Source organism: Vulpes vulpes, chromosome 8, assembly GCF_048418805.1.
Source record: "Vulpes vulpes isolate BD-2025 chromosome 8, VulVul3, whole genome shotgun sequence".
In the NCBI taxonomy this organism is placed as follows: Eukaryota; Metazoa; Chordata; class Mammalia; order Carnivora; family Canidae; genus Vulpes; species Vulpes vulpes.
In genome coordinates this window covers 105839551-105862478 of record NC_132787.1, presented here as the reverse complement: position 1 = coordinate 105862478, position 22928 = coordinate 105839551, and the positions used below count along the sequence as shown (strand labels likewise).

At 43.1% G+C, this 22928-nt stretch overlaps 1 protein-coding gene across 50 annotated transcripts in view; it reads right to left on the bottom strand.

Moving 5' to 3' along the window:
• Positions 1-18666, bottom strand: part of KIDINS220 (kinase D interacting substrate 220) — a 107814-nt gene extending 89148 nt beyond the window's left edge. For 12 of the 50 annotated variants that reach the window (XM_026009157.2, XM_072767779.1, XM_072767780.1 and 9 more), the window contains exons 1-5: positions 18421-18594; positions 10227-10370; positions 3323-3421; positions 2523-2621; positions 225-323 (exon numbers count right to left, since the gene is read on the bottom strand). In XM_026009157.2, coding sequence (XP_025864942.1) covers positions 225-323; positions 2523-2621; positions 3323-3421; positions 10227-10334 — 405 coding nt within the window. In that variant the 5' untranslated portion in view covers positions 10335-10370; positions 18421-18594. Of the gene's footprint in view, positions 1-224; positions 324-2522; positions 2622-3322; positions 3422-10226; positions 10371-16808; positions 16970-18378 lie in introns of those variants that run through there. The other 38 variants (XM_072767793.1, XM_072767757.1, XM_072767768.1 and 35 more) reach the window with 13 other exon arrangements.
• Positions 18667-22928: the final 4262 nt, after the last annotated feature.

Below are 22928 nucleotides of genomic sequence, written 5' to 3'. Positions count from 1 at the left end.
TTGAATAGTTATAATTAAAGTTTAAGCTCCAAGAGTTGCCCTTTTGTTGATAAAATCGAGAAGCTTACCTTGACTTCATTGTGATTTGAAATTATATCCTCCATTACTATCTTTAATAAGATCTAGATAATTTCTATACAATATGAAGTCTAAAACATAACCAGCCTTAAGCATTACCTAAGAGAACTTACCGCTTGTATTACAGTGAAATTTTTAACGCTTACCAAACCAGTGACACTTGGATTGGCGCCATGAGAAAGCAGCAACTCTACCACTTCCGTACGGCCTTTATAACATGCCCACATAAGAGCTGTCCAACCTCCCTAAGGAAAAAAAGGGGGTGGGATGACTTTTGGTCATCTCCAAGCACAAAAATGCCATTCATGAAGTTCCTTCTTTGAATATTTCTATATAAAACCATTGTGTATGAAGGCACTACTATGTAGTTTTAAATTCCCAAACTTCACAAATACACAATAGGATCTGAAACAGGTCAAATCTCTTAATTCCAAAAATGATTACTCCAAATTTTGACTATATCATGGAAACTGAAAGAGAACATTCATATTAGATTTTTTAAATTTCCAATATTTAAAAATAAATAGGGATCCCTGGGTGGCGCAGCGGTTTGGCGCCTGCCTTTGGCCCAGGGCGCGATCCTGGAGACCCGGGATCGAATCCCACGTCAGGCTCCCGGTGCATGGAGCTTGCTTCTCCCTCTGCCTCTGTCTCTGCCTCTCTCTCTCTCTCTCTCTCTGTATGACTATCATAAATAAATAATAATAAAAAAAAAATTAAAAAAAAAAAAAATCTGTAAAAATAAATAAATGAATTTCCAATATTTATTTTGGCTGTTTAAAAATTTTTTCTTTGGAACACTTTCTATGTCCCTAGATATTCTTCTTGTATGAGTCTAGACTTTTTCTAGAGAGGAATTCCAGCAGTCATATTCAACTCCTGCATTTAAACATATCCTATAAATCCCAGATCATTACAGCACCTCTTGCTAAAAAAAGAGGATACTGAGGCAGAGATCTGTAGATCACGGATTTCCAGGGTGAAGTCACCACGTATGAATGAACAGCATGATGACGTTCTATTTTCTAAATTACAGGAGCAATTTTCTTTTCTTTTTTTATTTTAAGCAATTTTCTCTTCAGTCATAATGCAGTTCAGTAAGAAAGACCAATGTAATCAAATTATACTAAGAAATGAATGTTTTGGGCTTTTTTAAACCATTTAAATCCACATTTGGTTCTGAGAATATAAATCACTTAATCCTTCCGATTCTCTTTCATCATCATGAAAAAGGAGATTAAAAAAATACTTGTCCTGATCAGAAAAGGGCACAATTGCAGAAAGGGAAAACAGATCAGTGGTGGCCAGCGACTAAGGAGTGGGTGGACTGGATAATTATAAAGGAGCAGTCTAAGGGTACTGTTAAGGTGGTTTAACTGCTCTGTACAGAAGGTGGTGGTAGACATAAGACATTTGCACTTGGCAAAACCCATAGAACTGTATACCCCAAGAGTGAATTTTACTGTATGCAAATTTTTGAAAATCAACCAGAATATGGAGAGAAAAACTGAATACAGACTGGGCCAAAAGAATCTAACTATATTACAAATGAATCACATAATCACATAACTACTTAGGAGCTAACCCCAGGTAACTTTGGAAAGCAATATTTTGCCTAAATACTATAATGTTAAAGACAGAAAGTAAATAGTTCTGTGTCTTCTCATCTACTTCATCAAGTTTGAGAATACATATAAGACTATAGAGATAAACAGACTATGTAAATTATAATTATAATAGTAAGTACAAGATGGTAGAATGCTACAGTTCCTTAAAGCTCAGACCGCTGGCACTTCATAAAGCATTATCAGCAAAGAAGTACACGTTTTATACATCAAGGCAGAGCAATTCCTTCCTCTATTCCACTGTTAAAATTAACTTTGGAAAAGGGCAAACATTTTGCATAATAAATAAGCTAGAAATTATCTTTCTTCATCTTTATGCTTTAAGCAGATGTCTGAAGCAAATTAAGACCTAAGATGATTAAGAATCATATCTTGTTCAACCTGTAATATATATGGATGGCATGTCTGAATACAATTACATTTTAAAAATAAACTTATAAACATTATTCTGAAAATTGTAACTTCAAACAACTGAAAATATTTTTAAAACTATACTGTCCCTCTTAAAGGTCCTCTTAAAGAAAACAATTCTCTAAGTTGAAAACACTAATATATTGGAAATTATTGCGTTGTTTTTAATAATATTTTAGAATTTTAAACTCTGAAATAAACTGAAAATGATAACCAAGAATATTCTAAAAGGTCATTATCTCACCTGGGTTTTTACACATTCTTGAGGGTTGTTTCAATGCCCAGCCCCAAATCTTAAAAGTGATGTTTTAATATCACCTCATGCACAAAAGTACAAGGTTCCAGATGTACCTGCTACTGATTAAGATTCCAGCTAATTAAACAGCACATCATAAGTGACGCACATACCATATCACGGTGCTCCAAGTTGACCCCACACTTAAGCAGTTCTTCTACAATGTGCATGTGCCCTTCCTTGGATGCCGATATAAGTGCTGTCCAGTTATCCTTGAACACACAGTCACCAATGTTACCATTTCAAAACCAAAAATCACAACCCATAGTGAGGGAAGTAAATTCAAGTTTACGTACCAAATGATCATACCAAATTGACATGATCTGACCCACTCTAAACTACTCTAAAATAACACCAAAGCATAAGCTCTGTTAAGAATTTATCAGTGTATCACCGCAGTGGTGCAGAAGTGCTTTTTCACAACTGCTCGTTCAGTCTTTTCACTGAACGTCTAATTACATATTGCATTTTTTTAAAAAAAAGACAAGATGACTATCAAAACCTTAAAGTTAATCCTTGTGGCTGCCAACCATTACTATAAATTAAAATTAAAGAGCCGTCATCAGATTTAAGAGCACATTCACAAGCTATTAAACTAACATGATCCCATGATATATTTAGAAACTACATGATAAAAAAACTACTGTCCTTTATTTTTAATTAAAGGCTACAAGTATCTAAGTATATGTGCTCCCTATTCAGCCAGTACCATCTATATATAAAAAACAAAGAGCTGAGACTTTTCATTGAAAGTAAAAATTTCTCCTGCATCACCCCTTTAAAAACTGACTTTGCATATTAGGCAAAATTAAGATAGACCTGAAAGAACAATTATAATCTACTAATTTTGAATCACTTCTTAAAAACAACAAAGTTAAGGAAAAGACAACAAATAGACTATTTTAATATATACCAGATCTTCCAGATTGCAATTAGCTCCATTCTTAATTAACTCCTTCACTATTTCCAGATTGCCTTGTTCAGCGGCTATCATCAATGGGGTCTGGCCACACTAGAAAATATAAAAGACACAGAGGGCTTTATGAAATGCCACAGTTAAATATACCACACTGGTGTTTCCACAATGTTATGTTAAACATTGTTTACAGAATTTCTCAAATTTAGAAACACCTTTGAAATCTTAAGTTTTCAGTTTGCTAATAATATCGAAGTCAAAGAGAAAATGAAACTTTTTTGACTAAAGCATTAGTAGTCTGGTTTTGGCACTACAATTTCATTCAAAACAAGAAAAGATGAATACTAGGCTCTGAGAAGTAATTACCACAATGTATATAAAAATCTTAGCATATCTATGGTAACCAAATTCTCTAACAATACCAGATAAAAATATGATACAGAATATGATTTTAACCATATATGTAAGATGTTCGTCAGGGCAAGAGGGAGGAAAGTAAAACAATACATAAAAACCTCCAGTTGCCCCCTATGTGCCTAGAATGAGACACAGTAGTAAGAGACAGTACATCTAAGCCCTGAGAATACGGCAGGCCTGGGCAGCCAGATCCTGGGATGGGTTCCTTCCACAAGCAGGACTCATCTACCACAAGGACAATACACACATGATCATCTTCTGTAAGGGCCATGGTAAGAAACAGATGAGCAGCAGTGGGCTAACAACGATAGTACTAAAAGTGTTAAAACATACTAAGGTATATGAGAAAAAAATTTACACCAAAAATTAAGTTCAATTAGACAAATATTTAAGTATCTACTTACTATGTATATATCAGTGTGGGGTCACTGATATATGTGTTAAATGCTAACATGACATCGTTTCTGTGTAAAATCCCCAGTAACCACTATTGCTCTTTTGGATAAGAAACAAAATACTTACAGTGGCCATGGCAGGACTACCTCAAAACTTACTCTGTGCCATTCCCTCCTCACCAACATACTCCTAAGCCCTTTCCGACCTCTGGACCCTCACAACAGTTTTCCCTCTGTCCCACCCAATTAACTACCACCCATCCTTCAGCTCTTGGGTCAAACATCAACCCCTCAAAGAAGTCTGACTAAGCCCTCTAATTCTCCTTTATTATACTAAACTTTGTGATTATATTTGTGTGATTAACAACTGATAACTGTCCATTTCTCCTAAACGCTCTAAATTCCATGAGGGTAAGATGCATGTCTGTTTTTGTTTTTGTTTTTAATTTAATACTGTATTCTCCCAAAAAGAGAGGCAACCAAGAAACAGACTCTTAAGTATAGAGAACACACTGATGGTTACCAGAGAAGAGGTGGGTGGGGGTGGGGTTAAAGAGGGGATGAGCATCAGGTGTTGTATGGAAGTGCTAAATCACTAAATTGTACACCTGAAACTGGTATTACACTGTATGAAAAGAATAAACATAAGTGTAGATGTAAAAATAATAATGTATCACCAGTGTGAAGGACAGTGATTGTCACACAGACATTCAAGTATCTGTTGAGTAAATGAGTGAGCAAAAGCTCAAAGAATTAAAAAAATCTGTCAATGGCAACATACAAAGCAGCAAATACAATAACTGGTAAAATACAACAGATGCTATTATAAGAATAATACAAGCAAAGACTTAAAACACAAATATTGGTTTAAGCAAAGTAAAAAAGTAAATTGCTTTAAATAGAGACATTCTTATATAACAGTGGATATTAACTTATGCATCATTCAACCAAGGTCATCAGGGAATGAGGTATTATTCCCAAATAGATTTTTCCAGGTGAAAAAGCTTATCCTTTAAACATTAAATTTGATTATATATTTTATGATAACTATTAGTTTAAAAAGCAATGCACACATTACTACTTGTTAAACAGATTACCTTAAACATTACGTTTGCAATTGAGTCATAACCACAGACATCAATTACTACACCAAGCTTGCTTCTGTCAGCTGTAACTTCTTCGAAAAACTTTCTATAGCAACCTTTTCCTTCCTAATCGACCGTGATAAAAAGTGAGATAACAAAGACATTGATATAATACACAAATTAAAACCAAGTAATCCTGAATCCATGGCCCTAAGGATATATGAATTTTACATCAGAGTTTTCAGATTAGTAATTCCAGAGACTCAGAATTTTCCTGTTTACTTTCTGGGGTCACAGTCATTTCAGAAAGTTCACAGAGATAGGTGCTTCTTGAGTATGAGGGAGAAAATAATGTAGATGTGCATAAATATCTATAAGACAAATAAGAAACATGGTATAAATTTGATTAACTAGAAACAAGCCAAATTTATTTATTTATAAAGATTTTTTTATTCATTTATTCATGAGAGACACAGAGGCAGAGACATAGGCAGAGGGAGAAGCAGTCTCCATGCAGGGAGCCCGATGTGGGACTCAATCCCGGAACCCCGGGACCACACGGAGCTGAAGGTAGACGCTCATCCACTGAACGACCCAGGCATCCTGAAACAAGCCAAATTTAAAACTTGAATAGTCATTACTTTCTCTTGCAGAAACTAGTAGTGGTCTCTCCAGCATTCAAAGTGACAGGATTTTGTTTAGGGGCAGCAATGTGCTCAGCTAAAAAAAACCCACACTGTTCAGCCTCACTTGCAGCTGGATATCATCCTATGCTACTGCTCGAGCTAAGTCTCCCAGGACAGCTCAGCAATTAGATGAGCTCAGCTGCCTTCTTCCTTTTTCTTGCTCCATATGTAGACACACTGGTGAACATGGCAAGATGGCTGATGTGCAGTTACCAGCACACAGTGCAGAGTAGAGAGAGAGGCAGAAGGAACCTGCGAAGATTTCCGGAAGCCAACATATCAACCTTGGAATGGTTCCTCCAGCTTGTCCTCACATGCGAAAAATAAGACCTTAATTTGATTAAGACATTGTTTTAGGATCTATTACATGCAATCCTACGTAATTCTTAACTAATACACCTTTACAGCTACACTAAAATCAAAAAGATAAATAACTGTCAAAAGAGGCTACCATGAAGTTTTATTAGATTCTCAAAGATAGAAGAAAAGTTACATTAAGCAAGGCTTGTAACAAAATATTTATTCTATTAGTTCTTGCTTAACCAATCTTATAACTACGCTTGTAGAGACAGAGTAACTTGGAATCAGCCATGACAACTTTATTCTTCCACTTCAAAATGAATCAGTACAGGCCCCTTCCATACCTAATCCTGCACATCCCAGTAAACCCCAAGCCCATTGCTTTCCAAAATACAGAGAATCACAGAACTCACATGACCCCTACTCCACTTATAAAGATCTCCCAAGCCAAAACACATTATAACAAACATTGCACCAACAGAAGTTCCCTCAACAGGTACCATACTTAGCTTCCCAGAAGACTAGAATGTAAAAACATTTCCTATTCACCATCTCTTTGCTCTGCCCAATTCCTAGAGAAACTACTTCTACTTATTTGGGTGTACTATAGCCTCAATAACCACTGCCCTTTAAAGTAAACCTTTGGAGAATATATACTTCTTCTGATAATTGTAGTGAAACCAAAATATTTTTATTTTTTATTTTTTTAAACTTATCAGTTTTTTTTCCTTTTAAAAGATTTTATTTATTTATTCATAAGAGACACAGAGAGAGAAGCAGAGACACAGGCAGAGGGAGAAGCAGGCTCCCACTAGGGAGCCTGATGCGGGACTCAATCCCAGGACCCTGGGATCACGACCTGAGCCAAAGGCAGACACTCAACCACTGAGACACCCAGGCATCCCAAAACTAAAATATTTTTAAATTCTCCTTTGAAATTTCCCTCAGAGCCTATTTCTAAGCATATAAACAAATCCATCCCTCGAATTTGGAGTCCCACTTTATTTTCTTGGGAAAATGGTGTTCTACCTCAGCACTATAATCTTGTACCAAAAAGAGCTGAGAGTAATTTTCTGTTCTTTCTAAAATAAAAGTCCTTCACTATCCTACCAAGGGCAAAAATCTGCCATCACTGAGAACATTCACAGGCCAAGAGCTACCTAGTTTACAAATAAAGCTCAGAGGAAAAGAATGCAAGAAATTAGCATTTACTGAGGGTAGCTAACTGTATGCTAAATACAGTACAACAATTTTCCCCACATTATTTTATTTTATTGATGTAATCTTTAAGAGAACTTTTCAAAACTGATAACCAAAACACATTAATATAAAGTAAAATACTTTTAAAGGGAGGAAAAAAGAAGAAAATCCATACAACTTTACAGAATTCTATAAAGTTTAAATTTTATCAGAAGCCATAGAAGCAAAATACCCCAAAAAAGCCTGGAGAAAACTACTTTCTCTCCAACTCTCACACTGAGCCATAATTAACAATCCAGGTTGCTTCAAATCATTATTTTAAAACTCTTAATTTCAATTGATGCAACCCTAAACTAGATAAAAATACCATTAATGTCAGGGATGCCTGGGTAGCTCATTCAGCTAAGCAGGTGACTCTTGATTTCACCTCAGATCATGATCTCAGAGTTGTGAGATCAACCCCTGGCCTTGGGCTCCAAGCTCAGTGCAGTCTGCTTGAGAGTCTCCCTCTCCCTCTGCATGCACCTCCCCCTGCTTGTACACTCTTTAAATAAATAAATAAAAATTAAAAATTAGAAAATAATAAATAACATTAATACCAGTTAAATGCTACCACATGCACGATTTAGTGAAGCTCTCTATACCAAATATGCTTCATTCTTTATGGGAAAGATTAATAATTTTGTGCTTACTGATATGCTATAGTTCTCCTTCCAAGTGAAACTATTTCCTTGGTATTCTTATAGAAAATGTTTATGAAGTAATATTTAATCTTTTTAAACTATCATCCTTTTGTTATTTCAAATATGCTAATAAATGCTAATAAAATGACCACTTTTTAAAGTAACTATAACAATGAACAATCTCCAATTATAAATTCTCTCTTACCTATTGAGAACAATTATTGACAACTTGCATAATCACAGAAGAGTTACCTAACCAAAATATATTATATTCAATACAGAAACACTGAAAATATGGGCATATCATTAGATTGAACTTACTCTGAAAACTCAAAGAATGGCAATAGAGCATAAACAGGTTATACTTTGAAATAAAACAGAACAGCATTCAAATTTGGGTTCTACCAGGTAGTAACTTGGATAGGAAACTGGCCATTTAACTGTAAATCAAGATAAATAACAGTATTATTCTTTATAAAGTTGCTATGCAATTTAAATGAGCTGATTCAATTAAAAACATTAACTATCATAAAATTATAGCAGCAACAATTTCTGTATGCAATAACAAAATTTTTATGTTAAGATTTGCTTGTGACAGTTACTAACTTAAAGAAATTAGGTACCCTATGTCAAAAATAATTATCATAAAATAACTGCTGATTCCACAACTTTAAACATTTATAATATTTGCATATTCATGTTCATAGCAGCACTATTCACAATAGACAAGAGGAAGAAAAAATACCCAATGTCCATCAATAGATAAATGCATAAACAAAATACAATGGAATGGTATTCAACTCTATTAAAAGGAAAGAAATCTTGTCATATGCTACATGACTGAACCCTAAGAATATTATGCTAAGTGAAATCAGCCATTATAAAAAGACAAATACTGTTTGATCCCACTTATATGAGGTATCAAGAGTAGTCAAATTTATAGAAACAGAAAGTAGAAGAGTAGTTACCAGGGGCTGGGGAGAAAAGAAATAGGGAGTTGCTGTTTAACCAACATGGAGTTTTTGACTTGAAAAAGATCTGGAGATATTTCAGAACATTATAAATTAGTTACATGACTGAACACAAATGAATTATACACTTAAAAATGGTTAAGATGATAAATTTTGTTTTTTCCCCCTACAATAAAAAAACTGAAACTTCTTTACATGTCTACACACACAGATACATATATGTACACACATACATACATATATATGTATCACTCCTCATTCACTGGCAAAAAAAAAAAAATTACATTGAAAATACAGCTTTAAGAAGCTTTTTCCTTTTTTTCTTAAGTCTTTTTTAAATTTATTTTTAAGTAATCTCTACATCCAATGTGGGACTTAAACATCATCATGAGATTGTCACATGCTCTTCCAGCTGAGCTGGTCTGGTGCCCCGAAAGTTTTATTTTTCTTAAATTCCATAAAATACATACAAACTTTGACACTTAAAAAATTCATACAGAAAGTTTTTTAGTCCCTAAAATGCTGCAGTATGGTGCTTCATGATTAGATAAGATCAACAGTCTATTTACTTATATTGTTGAATAGAAATATCTAATAGAAGTTAATGAAAATGGTAAATATATATTTCCCTATCTTATTAAACAAAACACATAACCTATTTAACTATCCCTTAAAGATGTAGGCTCTTTAAAATCCCTAAGTGCATGAAATGAATAACTTAGAGAACCAAGGTACCATTACAGAAAATATTTTTAAAATTTTGTCTAATCTATTTCTAGGAAGAGTGGGTCTAGAAACTCTCTAAAACTTCCTAGAAATACTTCAGACTTTAGTAATCAAACTTCCCAAATATTGGTTATTCCATCTAAAAAAAAAAAAATCAATCATAAATCTAAACTCCATATTCAATCAGATATATGAGTTCAAATGTATTCCAAAAGTACAGAATTTGAAGTACTTTGAACAATTTTACCAGAGCTAAGCACTAGTTAACAAATATTCATAAAAAGAATTTAATTTTAGAAACTCGGTCTTAGGGGTGCCAGTCTGGCTCAATCAGTAGAGCACCTGACTCTTGATCCCAGGATTCTGAGTTCAAGCCCCATATTGGGTGTGGAAAAAAAAAAAAAGAAGAAGAAAGAAAGAAAGGAAACTTGGTCTTACCTCATTTCTCTCATCTACATCTTTGCATTTTTCAAGAAGAGCTTTCAGGGCAGGAATGTTTTCTTCTTCTACATAATTTATTACACTCTGTGATATCAGAACTGACATTTTCACAAAAAGCTGTAGTTATCCTTAATCCAATACCTGTTAAAAGTAGATTAGATAAAATACACATAATTTGTGATTAGGAAAAAACTAATTTGCTACTATCTTATCATTTTTAACCTTACACTTGTACAAGGCCCTACAGCTCAGCTGTCATAATGCCCACCCCTCCCTTCCCAAGACTCACACACATCTCAATCTTAACTCATCCAAATGCTAAACTCCAAATGCATCCCTCAATCCATCCTCCTCATCACCCCTTAAGAGAAGAAAGTGCTCCACGGCTCCTCCATCTCTGTAAATGGCTGTTCCAGCTCCATCCTTCCACGGAACTACCCAACTTATCTCATTCTCTACACTCTACACTCTACACTCAATTTATTAGGAAATCCTAGTAGATTGGCTTTACCTATAAAACATATTTTAAATCTAACTACTGCTCACCATCTCCAACACAATCACTGTGGTCCAATCACTGTGGTCTAGATTCTCATCTAGATCCCAACTGCTCTTCCTACTTCCATTTGCCTTCTCTACAGTCCATCCTCCACAAGGCAACCACAGTGATATTCTGAAAACCTAAGTCTGACCAGAGCTTCTTAAACCACAACATGCATCAGAATCACCTAGAGAGCTTGCAAAACCCAGATGCCTAGGCCTTACCCTCAGGGATTCTGATTTGGTAGGTGTGGGTGCAGCCCAAGTTGCATCTTTAACAAGCTCCCAGGAAATGGTGCTTCATCTGCTGACTGAAGAACCCCACCTGGAGTGGTCCTGAGTCAGATTCCATCTTTCCCTGCTCAAAGCCCTCCACTGGCTTCTCACAGAACCCAAATCACATGTGTTATCTTGCTCTCAATGACTCTACGTGACCTTATCTCCTACCACTCCCCTTTACCCATTTCATGGCTTGAACACGCCAAAAACTGTGCTACCTCAGGGATTCTGTCTCCCTAAATCTCTTCCACCAGAAATGCACGTCTCCCTCCCTCACTTCCTTTGCTCACCTGATTAGGAAAGTCTAACCTGACCCTGTGATATAAAATAGTTAACAACCTCACACATCCTCCACAGTGGTCCCCACACTCCCACCACCTCCTTGCCCTGCTTTATGTTTTCCATGGTACTTACCGCCACTGAAAATACATCATATTATGTGTTTACTGTTCATCTACCACTACTAGAATGCAAATTCGAAAAAAGTAGGCATGTTGTTTGACCCAACTGGACATCCAAATGCAAATAAACAAATATCAATGCATACTTTGCACAAAATACATATACTAAAATTGACTTAATATCTAAAAGCACAATACTTCTGGAAGATAACACAGACTATTTTGGATTAAGCAAAGACTCTTTAACACTAAAAGCATAAGCAAAGACTCTTTAACACTAAAAGCATCATCCTCAAAAAAAGAAAAATGATAAATCAGAGTTCACCAATGTTAAAAATCTTTGCTCTAAGAGAATAAAATTACTTGGTACTGGTGACATCTTTTATCCTTCCATTTTCCCCCTTTTTGAGCACTGTCAACTCATATCCCATGTTTGTCCCCTCATTATAATTTATAGCATATGACTTATTTCTCAAGTTTCACAGGTTCACGATGGATAGGAATTATGCCTCAAGATGGACTCTACCCAGAGCCTCACTCATACCTGATTTAGATGATGCGATTTAGAAGTTGAGAGCTGACAAGATTCAAATGAGACTGAGTTAATGCTATAATGAGCGGAGACTTTGGGGGAGCCTTGGGATAGGGTTTTGCATGGGCGTAGAAGTCTACCTTCTGGGGACCAAAAGACAGACATCCTGAAAAAGGAAAACTATATGGACATAAAACAGATCAGAAATTGTCAGAGTCTAAGGGAAGAGAATGAGAGGACTACATTGGGGTGCAAGAGAATTTACGGGGGTTCTTGGAACTCTTCCCTATCCTGCTTGTGGTGGTAGTATGATTATATGCATTTGTCAAAATTCAAAACTGGACAGTAAAAAGGGTAAATAATACTGATGTAGAGTGTAACTCAGCAATACCTCATTTTACAAAAATCCTCCAAAAAAGTTATGTTACTTATTCCACTAACTTCACTGCTAGATATCAATTCTAAAAACACAGGAAATATGGACAAAGTACAACACAATTTTATTCATGAGAACAAGAAACTTAGAGATGGGAAATTACATAAATTATGATAAATTCACACAATGGAATAAACAGTCATCAAAAACTATGTGATATATTAGGTGGTAGAAAAAATTAAAATCAAACTATATACACAGCATCTCAACTATTGTAAATATACACATTTTTAAATATTGAAATGAAACAGATCAAATGGTAATGGCATTAATATAATTTTTGTTTTCTTTAGAAACATTATTTCCTAATTTTCCAGAATGCGACACTTTTTTTCCTAAAGTATAACTGACATAGAATATCCAATTAGTTTCAAGTACACCTCTTGATCCCCCTAAGTCCAGTTGCCATTTGTCACCAAAGTTATTATAATATTACTGACTGTACTCCCTATGCTATATATCACATCCCAAGAATACTTGGGATACTTCTATTATTGCAAACCAGTAAGAGATTTCTCTTAGCAGTTGTCACCAATTTTCAATGCCTTCATTTGTTCTCTTATCTTATAGGATCAAGTCTAATACCTCAGTAAAGCATCCAGGATCCGGCTCTACCTACCATTCTCTTTTTATACCAGTGCCACTTCCTCCCACAGCCCAATCCAACTGAAGCGCTCAAAGATGCCCCTACCTGTAGGCAGCTCCGCACACCTACCTTTGTTCAATTTACTCCCTCCATTTTGAACACCATCCTCATGTCCACTGTATCAAAGCATCAACCACTCTTTCCAGAGTACAACCATTACTGCTTTCTGTCTAACGTACTTGTAACTTCTAACATCTGCCAACCCCACCCTCAGTGCTCTAGTTTAGGGCCTTCATCATCTATATCAATCAAGACTCCTCAGGGTACAAGAGACAAATTTAAATTCACTTAAGCAAAACTGGAAATTCATTTTAAGGATACTGATTTATTTCGCAAAACCACACTATGGGAAAGGTGGGTGCCACTGGACTTCAAATGCCAGTAAAATCCTCATTCTCTGTTGGCTTAATCTATTTTCATTACAGACCAACTTCTACACAATTAAGAATATGGCAGCCAACAGCTATCTAAGTCCCAAATCAGATAGTTTCTCAAAAAAGAAAAAGAGAAAAGAGGAGTGCCTGGGTGGCTCAGTCAGTTAAATATCTGCCTTCAGCTCAGGTCATGATCCCAGGGTCCTGGGCTTCAGCCCCATGTCCCTGAGCAGGGAGACTGCTTCTCCCTCTCCATCTGCCTGCCATTCCCTCTGCTTGTGTTCCCCCTCTGAAAAAAGTAAAAAGAGAGAGAGAGAGTGCACACACTATTCTTGTTCCCAGATCCAAAAGTCCCAGGTTGGGTCAAGTGGCAACCAGAGCCAATTAACTATAGTCACAGGGTTAGGAGGGGATTATAAGGTCATATAGTAATGGCACGGTTTCCAGAAAAAAGGAAACTGTTGTAATCTAGGCACCTGTTCTAAGAATTTCTACTGCACCATCTTTCATCTGGATCAATGGGATAGTCCCCCAACTTTTTATCTCCTCTCTCCAGTCTTCTCCCACCCTCAATCAAGCTGACACATTGAAAAGGGATCTAAAACACACTTCTTTTAGAATCCTTCTGTTAAGTTCCCCATAAATTCATTCTGGGAGAACAAAAGATGATAGCTTCATTACTCACTAGTTATTCAAGGAACTGAAGCCCTCAGAGCCTTTGAAAGCCACTGTAAAGATTCAATTCTATAATTCCTATGAAAAGCTTTGCTCTACGCAGAGCAATCTGGCCCCATCTTACCAGTCCAGCCTCACCCATTCTTGACCCAAAGCTGCTTCCCTACTCACATCCACTCTTCCAGGTCTAGGCAGACTAATCTGTTTGCAACCGTTGGCTGCCCCACACTTTCTTTTTTCCAGGCCTCTGCACTTATTACCCTCTCAGATTAGAAAGCCCATCCTTCACGGACATGCCTGGATAGTTTCTACTCATCCTTGTGGACATGGCTCTAACATTATCTTCTGGAAGCCTCCACTGACTGGCTTACTTTCTAAGCTGGGTCAGTGCTCCGATTCTTAGACTCCACACCCTGTGGATATACCTAAACTCTGACAGCTCGTATACCATTTTACTCATCGTTGCTGACAACTATAAACTCCAAGTCCTTGAGGCAAGACCCACCTTATATCTGGCACAATGCCTATAAAATTAAGGCTAAGAAAGAGAAAAACAGTTCCTGACGGTCAGGAACTGGCCTGGCATGCACAGTTAGACCTTGGTATTCTCATGTGAAGATAAAAAAGCCAAAAGACTATTTCTTGGTGTATGCCCAAGAAACAATGTATATAGCATGGATGGGACGTTTAAGTAAAAAAGTGCTAAGATTGGAAAGAGGGTGGCTGGTTAGATCTGTAACTTCTTCAAGGACGAGGGCTGTCTCTCCTTTGTTCTTTTATCCCCAGAACCTACCACAGGAATAGACCAAGTAGAAACATTATAGGTAACTGTCAAATCGAAATAACTGCATAGGTGTACTAAACGTGCCTAGTCTATAGGCCTTTGCCTGCCCACAGGCTCTGCTACCCTGTTTTCTACATCAGCCATTACCAGGGATGGGCACATGATCTAGGACATGTGAATGTTCAAAAACATAAGCCAGGCCAATGAGATTCCTCTTTTTAGAACTGGGAATTGAAACCCAAGACTCAGTCATTATGAGCCATGTGCCAAATGATACAGTTTTGAGACAGCTAGTCAGCAGAGAGAACCTAACAGATATGAATAGAGTAAAAGATTCCTCATAAGCCAAGGAAACAAATGTGGCCCCTGAGAGAGAGAGAGAGAGAGAGAGAGAAGTGGCCTTGGATTCTGATTTCTTGCTGATTAAGTCCTATAAATTTCCTTTTCCTTGAGGTAAAAGAGTAAGTATCTGTTCTTGCCTTTTAAACAGCACTAATACAGTAACAGATAAACCTGAGAAACTGAGTTTTTGAGCAAAAGCAGGAAGAGGGAGATGGCACACTGGCATGATCCTAGGAAAGTTCATTTCCCAGCAGAGTATGTGGCCCAGACCAGAAAAACACAAAGAATTAGAACTCTGGACACCAGTCAGGAAAACACCAAAACAACCCACAGGAAAGGGATGGGTGGTGGGAATAAAGAAAAATGGCAGATATGAGCTTGAACAATATAAAATCCCTGATATTTGACCTTTTAACCTACCAAAATATCCAGCAGAGAGATTCTGGATGTAAAAATCAAAGAAACTATGTGACTGGAGATTAAAAAGTCAAGGACAACTAGATGTCAAGCACAGGTGACTGGAGGAGGGCATACCCATTAACAAAAAGGGGAAGTCAGGATTTTTCTCTTCAGGGTTATGGCCCCCTTCTTCCCCACCACTCCTGCCACGGATGCTTTGGCCAGGCGGAAGCTGAGGTGCTCCAAAAAAGCTAGGTTGGTTAATCCACGCAGTAGCCATAAAAACAGATCTGGAAACCATTTACACAAAGAATGCAGAACAAGGATTCTCAAACTTGTGTGCACCAGAGCTACTTGGGAAGTTTGCCAAACACAAATATTCCTTGGCTTCTCCACCAAAAAATCCCATCCGATAGATCTGCGGTGGGCCCAGAATTGCCATTTTAACAAGCACCCCAAAATGATTCTGACAAGAGTGTCCTTGTGACTAATGCAGAGAACAAAGAACATAACCTGGCCGCCCCATTTCTCCCCCTGGCTCTCCATCAGCTCCCGAAGGGGTATTAACCATTTTTAGACGTTCGGTCCTCAGTGTTGCCAGAGTGTGGGCAATGACAAAACATCAGAATCGCCCCCCGTGAACTCAGAAGGGGTGATTCCAGAGCCACACCCCAAGCCAGCCTAATGGGAATTTCTGAGGGTAAGGCTAGGAAACCTAGATTTTTAGCCAGCGCCCCTAGCGGCTGGCAGAGACGGTTCCATAAACAGTTGCAAATAAGAAAACGTTCTTCATTGGTTTAAACCTTTCTCCTTGTTAAAACAACTTGAAAGAAAAATAATCCATATTCCTGGCTGACAAAGAAATCGTTTCCCTATAAATAAACTGTGGAAGCATCGTCATCAACGGCTTGGGGATGTCTTGCCAGGCACTTCAAGGCCTGCACAGGACAATGGAGCAATGAAGCCCGATGAGAAAGCAAAGGAGGAAAACCGACCACCTCCCCGCTGGACGCCCGGGGAAAGGCACCTGGGACACCTGCCCTAACGGAACCAGCCGAGGCGGGTCCCGACATGGAGCGTGTGCCGGCGGCTGCCGCACAACCCGAAACAAATGGTTTCCCTGAGGCCCGGCCCCTCCCCCAGCCCAGCCCCTCTCCGCCCGCCGACTCACCGACCGCCGCGGACAGCACGCCCGAGGCCTCCCGGGAACCGCCAGACCTCCAGGGCCCCAGCGCCCAGCGGCAGGCCCCGCGCCCGGCCTCGGCCTCGCCCTCTCCGCGCCCCGACCGGCCCTGCCTCGCCGGGCCCCTCCCGCTCGGGCCGCCGGCGCGCACACCCCGCCTCCCCCTCCTCACCCGGCCGAGGGCGCGCACACCCCGCCTCCCCCTCCTCACCTGGCCGCGGCCCTGCCTCACTCGCCCCAGCCCCTCCCCCTCGCCCCCGGCCGCGCACACCCCGCCTCCCCCTCCTCACCCCTCCTCTCCTCACCAGGCCGCAGGCGCGCACACCCCGCCTCCCCCCTCCTCACCCTCCCCTTCCTCACCAGGCCGCGAGCCCCCACACCCCCCCTCCGCACCTGGCCGCGGCCCTGCCTCACCTGCCCCAGCCCCGCCCGGCCGCGGGCGCGCACACCCCGCCTCCCCCCTCCTCACCCTCCCCTTCCTCACCAGGCCGCGAGCCCCCACACCCCCCCTCCGCACCTGGCCGCGGCCCTGCCTCACCTGCCCCAGCCCCGCCCGGCCGCGGGCGCGCACACCCCGCCTCCCCCTCCTCACCTGGCCGCGGCCCTGCCTCACTCGCTCCAGCCCCTCCCCCTCGCCCCCGGCCGCGCACACCCCGCCTCACCCCTCCTCACCCACCCTCTCCTCACCCGGCCGAGGGCGCGCACACCCCGCCTCCCCCTCCTCACCTGGCCGCGGCCCTGCCTCACTCGCTCCAGCCCCTCCCCCTCGCCCCCGGCCGCGCACACCCCGCCTCACCCCTCCTCACCCACCCTCTCCTCACCCGGCCGAGGGCGCGCACACCCCGCCTCCCCCTCCTCACCTGGCCGCGGCCCTGCCTCACTCGCTCCAGCCCCTCCTCCTCGCCCCCGGCCGCGCACACCCCGCCTCACCCCTCCTCACCCACCCTCTCCTCACCCGGCCGAGGGCGCGCACACCCCGCCTCCCCTCTCCTCACCTGGCCGCGGCCCTGCCTCACCCGCCCCAGCCCCTCCCCCCCGGCCGCGGGCGCGCACACCCCACCTCCCCCTCCTCACCCGGCCGCCTCACAGGGCCCCAGCCCCTCCTTACCCGCCCCCCGGGGCGCAGGGTCCCCACACCCCGCCTCCCCTCTCCTCACCTGGCCGCGGCCCTGCCTCACCCGCCCCAGCCCCTCCCCCCCGGCCGCGGGCGCGCACACCCCACCTCCCCCTCCTCACCCGGCCGCCTCACAGGGCCCCAGCCCCTCCTTACCCCCCCCCGGGGCGCAGGGTCCCCACACCCCGCCTCCCCCCTCCTCACCTGGCCGCGGCCCTGCCTCACCCGCCCCCCCGGCCGCGGGCGCGCACACCCCGCCTCCCCGTCCTCCCCCACCCCCTCCTCACCCGGCCGCGGCCCTGCCTCACAGGCCCCAGCCCCGCCCCCTCCGGCCCTGGGCCCCCACACCCCGCCCCCTCTCCACCTGGCCCCGGGCCCTCCACTCTCGGCCTCGCCCACCCAGATTCGTGGCCTCGCCCCCTCCCCGCTGGGCTTCGCCCCCACCTCCTCTCCCCGTCACCCGGCGAAGCCGACCGTCGCACTGACCGTCTCACAACCCGGCCTGGGGCCCGCGCCCACGGCGTGAACAGAAAGGGTTTCCTTTGCCGCAGGTGCTGTCAGAAAACGGGAAAGGGAGAGACGGCGGCTTCCAGCGCTTCGCCCTCCCCAAACCCGGCGGCCATCTTCCTCCCTCTCCGCGCACTGACAGGTCACGTGGGCGGGGGCGGGGCGGGCGACAGTGGCCACGCCCCCGAAGAGCGAGGGGCGGGGCTGGATGCGATGGCCACGCCCCCTGAGGGCGGGGAGCCGGTCGGGGGCGGGCGGCAGTGGCCACGCCCCCGGGGCGGGGGCGGGGCTGGCGACGGTGGTCACGCCCCCTGAGGGCGGGGGCGGGGCGGGCGGCAGTGGCCACGCCCCCGAAGAGCGGGAGCAGCAGGGCGCGGGGCGCGGTGGGCGCCGCGTGGGGCCAGCAACTCGCCGGACTCAGCGGACTCTGGCCTCCAAATGGGTGTATTTTTGACAAGGGCAATATTTTCTTCCTTGTCAGTGTCACTCCTTTAATTACAGTTAATTTATGATCCCTAGTCCCCGTTGCAATCAAAATTTGGGGAGAGAGGGGATCCCTGGGTGGCTCAGAGGTTTAGCGCCGCCTTTGGCCCAGGGCGTGATCCTGGAGTCCTGGGATCGAGTCCCGCATCGGGCTCCCTGCACGAGGCCTGCTTCTCCCTCTGCCTGTGTCTCTGCCTCTCTCTCTCTCTCTGTGTCTCTCATGAATTAATAAATAAACAAAATCCTTTAAAGAAAATTTTAAGGAGAGAAATAACCCCAGTGGTAACTGCAGCAGGCATTGCTGAGACGTCGCGAACTAAGGCCCGCTGAAGTCTCTTGCTCCGGAACCCAGAGGCCGGGTGTCCTCCCTGGCGGGGCGCCCGGGGCATCTCCGTCCACCCTGGTCTTCCAGAGAGCCCACCGCCTCCCTGCCCCGCTCCCCAGGTCCCTGCGCAGCCCAGGCGCCTGCTGTCCGCCTGCCTCTGCCGAGGGTACCTTGGACTTGCCTGAGGCCAAAAGCGATTGACAGCTTTCAGCCCACATCCCACTGTTGACTCCTTTCCAGACTCCCTCCTGGAATGTTCCACTCCCTGTGCTTCTGTGACTCTCTCTCTCCTGGTTATCCTCCCCTTTCTCTGGCTGCTGCTCTCAGATTCCACCTCCCTGCACTTGGTGACGTGTCCAGAGCTCAGCACAAAGCTGGACTCTTCACCATCCCCAACCAGTGTGATCCTCCTCCTGTACTGGTCTGGTCTCGGGACTTGGCACCTGTCCTCATCCACGGAGACCAGAACTGGAAGTCATTTTATACACCTCCCCTTCCCCTCCCCAATGTCATCCAATCAGTCACTTCATCAACCCTGATCTGTCTTTTTTTTTTTTTTTAAGATTTTATTTATTTATTCATGAGAGACATACGCACACACAGAGGCAGACATAGACAAAGAGAGAAGCAGGCTCCCTGCAGGGAACCTGACATGGAACTCGATCTCAGGACCTTGGTATCACACCCTGAGCCGAAGGTGGGCGCTCAACCACTGAGCCACCCAGGTGCCCCTATCCCGATACAATGGCTGCAGAAGCTCTCTACCAGGACTGTCCTAAGAGTCCTCAACTCTCTCCTGCCTCTGCTGGTATCCCACTAACTGATGCTCCAGGAGATCGCTCCCTCAGGTTCCTTCTTTGATTAAATTCCTCAACAGCCTTCCATTTCTATAGAATAAATTCCCAGCAAGTACTTAGCATGCAAGACTCCTCAGGAGCTGGCTCCTGCCAGACTTCCTGCGTTGGTCTCTTCACTACTCTCCTCCTATCCTGCCCCCACCCCCAGGCTGGCAAGTATTTGCAGTTCCTGGAACATTGGGCCATACTGTCTATCCTCTCCATTCTTTGCACAGTATTGTTTCCTCCCCTGGACATTCTTCCCTCCCTCTTGTCCAGCTGATTCCAAAGGATGCAACTGAAGTGGTCCCCAATTTGGTGTAGCTTCCTGGATGGCCTCAAGCAGAGTTGTATAGTCCATCTTCGGTATCCGCCGTCTTACTCCCTAATGCCTAGTAGGTACTCAGAGATCTTGTGTTAAGCATATTCTCCTGTTTACCAGTCTTCCCCCCACGATGAGGTTTACCCCATCCTTATTCCACACCAACTCCCTTATTCTGTTTGGAACAGTGTGTGGCCTAAGCAAGCCACTAAGGAAGAAACCACACTATTTACAACCCTGTCATATGATCTGGGGAAATGTCTCCTTGTCTCGTGCATGTCACACCAACATCTGATGTAGCCATATTCCTTGTTGGCTTTTACCGGGAGTTGCTGGATTGATCCACTGGGAAATATTTATCAATGGTTCCCAACCTTGGCACGTCAGAATCATCAGTGGACCTTCTTAAAAATTAAGGTCACATTTGGGGACTTAAAAATAACTTCCCAGAAGGGGCACCTGGGTGGCTCAGGGGTTGAGCATCTGCCTTTGGCCCAGGGTGTGATCCCAGGATCCTGGGATCAAGTTCCGCATTGGACTCCCCACAGGGAGCCTGCTTCTCCCTCTGCCTGTGTCTCTGCCTCTCTCTCTCTCTCTGTTTTGCATGAATACATAAATAAAATCTTTAAAAAACAAAATCCCCCCCAGCAGATTCCAATGACATACCATTCTCAGTCTTGGGTTTGAGTCCTATTGTGTCCAAATCAATGATTTCAATATGAATATACTGTTTTAATGTCAAATAATTTTTTGAGGGCCTACATATGATACAAGGTGACATTTTAGTAGCCACTGATTGTGAAAGTGGCATAGGAATTGGAATTTGCGGTTTCATAAGGATCTGTAGCCTCTGTGTACGAGCAACCTGTGCTCTAACCATAATGAACTCTGAGTAGTCTGCAAGGTATCTGACAGGTCTTCTTGATGAATTTGTGAACATAGAGAAAATGTGGATTGGGTCAAAAGGCACTGAAGATCTCGCTGCAGTGTTGGCTAGTGAAACCACAACTCAGGCAGATGGGGTTCTTCAATCCTTGTGTGCCTCTCCATGGGGGACACCATGATGAGAGGAGCTACCCCCATGATAATCCCCACTTCACCACTCCTCCCCCCAGCCCTTGTACCCCCTAATTTTTGTAAGGGCAGCAGCAGCATTGCCTCCACAATAAGGCCAGGGGCTTCTGCATCAGCTGAGCTGTGCCCACCACACGTGAGCCCTGCTGAGTGCCATGAACCAGCGCACCAGAAGGCCTCTCTTGGGGGAAATTGGAATATACAACAGTAAGCAAGATCGGGGAGGTGGGGCAGGAAGCTGTCCATCTCTGGCTTAGGTGGCCCCAAGCACCTCTGCACTGCAGTGGGGAGTTCTCAGGTAAGAGCCTTGCAAACCCCATCCTAGAAGTGGGACATTCAGTCCCAGATGCTGAAAGGACCATTGCCTCTGCTATGAGAACCTCCTCCCCGCCTCCTCCCCCTAAATAAAAATCCCTGAAGATACTCTGTGTACAAGTTGTTCTTTTAAGGAGTTTTTTTTTTTTTTCATTTAAACAGTCCAGATAACTGCCTGGGAAGAACAGGCTTTACTCCAGCCCACATTTTAATGGAGGACTAGAGGAGGGTGGGATTCCAGGGAGGCAGAGTGGGAGGAAAGAGAAGCAATGAAGGAGACAAAACACGCACCAAGTAGGGTTCCCCCTCCATCGCAAGTCTGACCTGGGGACGGGGTTTTACTATTATACCAGGACAAGCGTTTAATTACCAAAATGATAGTTTTTACTGACTAAAAGTGACTAGATACGATCTAAGTGAGGAGACCTGCTGGAAATTTCATCCAGGGGTGGGAGGCCACAAGTACTGCGAAGCGTTTACAGGTGCAGTCCTGAGGAAAATCAAGTTACTTTATAATCTCACTGTATCCCCTTCTCTTCTATCAACATACTGGTTACATTTAGGAAATTATATCTATTTAGATAATGAGTATTTCCTAAGTCATGCCAAATGCTGTTTATTCCTTTCATACTCAAGGACTCTAACACTCCTATCTTGCCACAATGGAACTCTTGCAAAATAGAAGTGAAATGCCTTCCCCTCAGCTTTCTTTCAAACATCTCTCTCAGGATGAACCTCTGCCTTTGGCTCAGGGCGAGACCCCGGGGTCCTGGGATCGAGTCCCACATCCGGCTCCCTGCAGGGAGCCTGCTTCTCCCTCTGGCTGTGTCTCTGCCTCTCTCTGTGTGTCTCTCATGAGTCAATAAATAAAATCTGAAAAAAAAAAAAAAAATAAAAATCTCTCTCTTTCCACGTTCCTTGGTCTTTTTGCGGTTTATACAGCTTGCCTAAATCTTTCTGGCAAACCCATCGTAAGGCTTTCTTGCTTCAGCAGAACACTTAAATCACTCCAAGAGTCTGACTTTTCGACTTGTCATGTGCTATTATGTGGAAGGAAAACTAGGAGTTATCATTCCATCACTTACCACCTTCCCATCAACACTGTAATTTTAATCACCCTTTCATCTTTTTT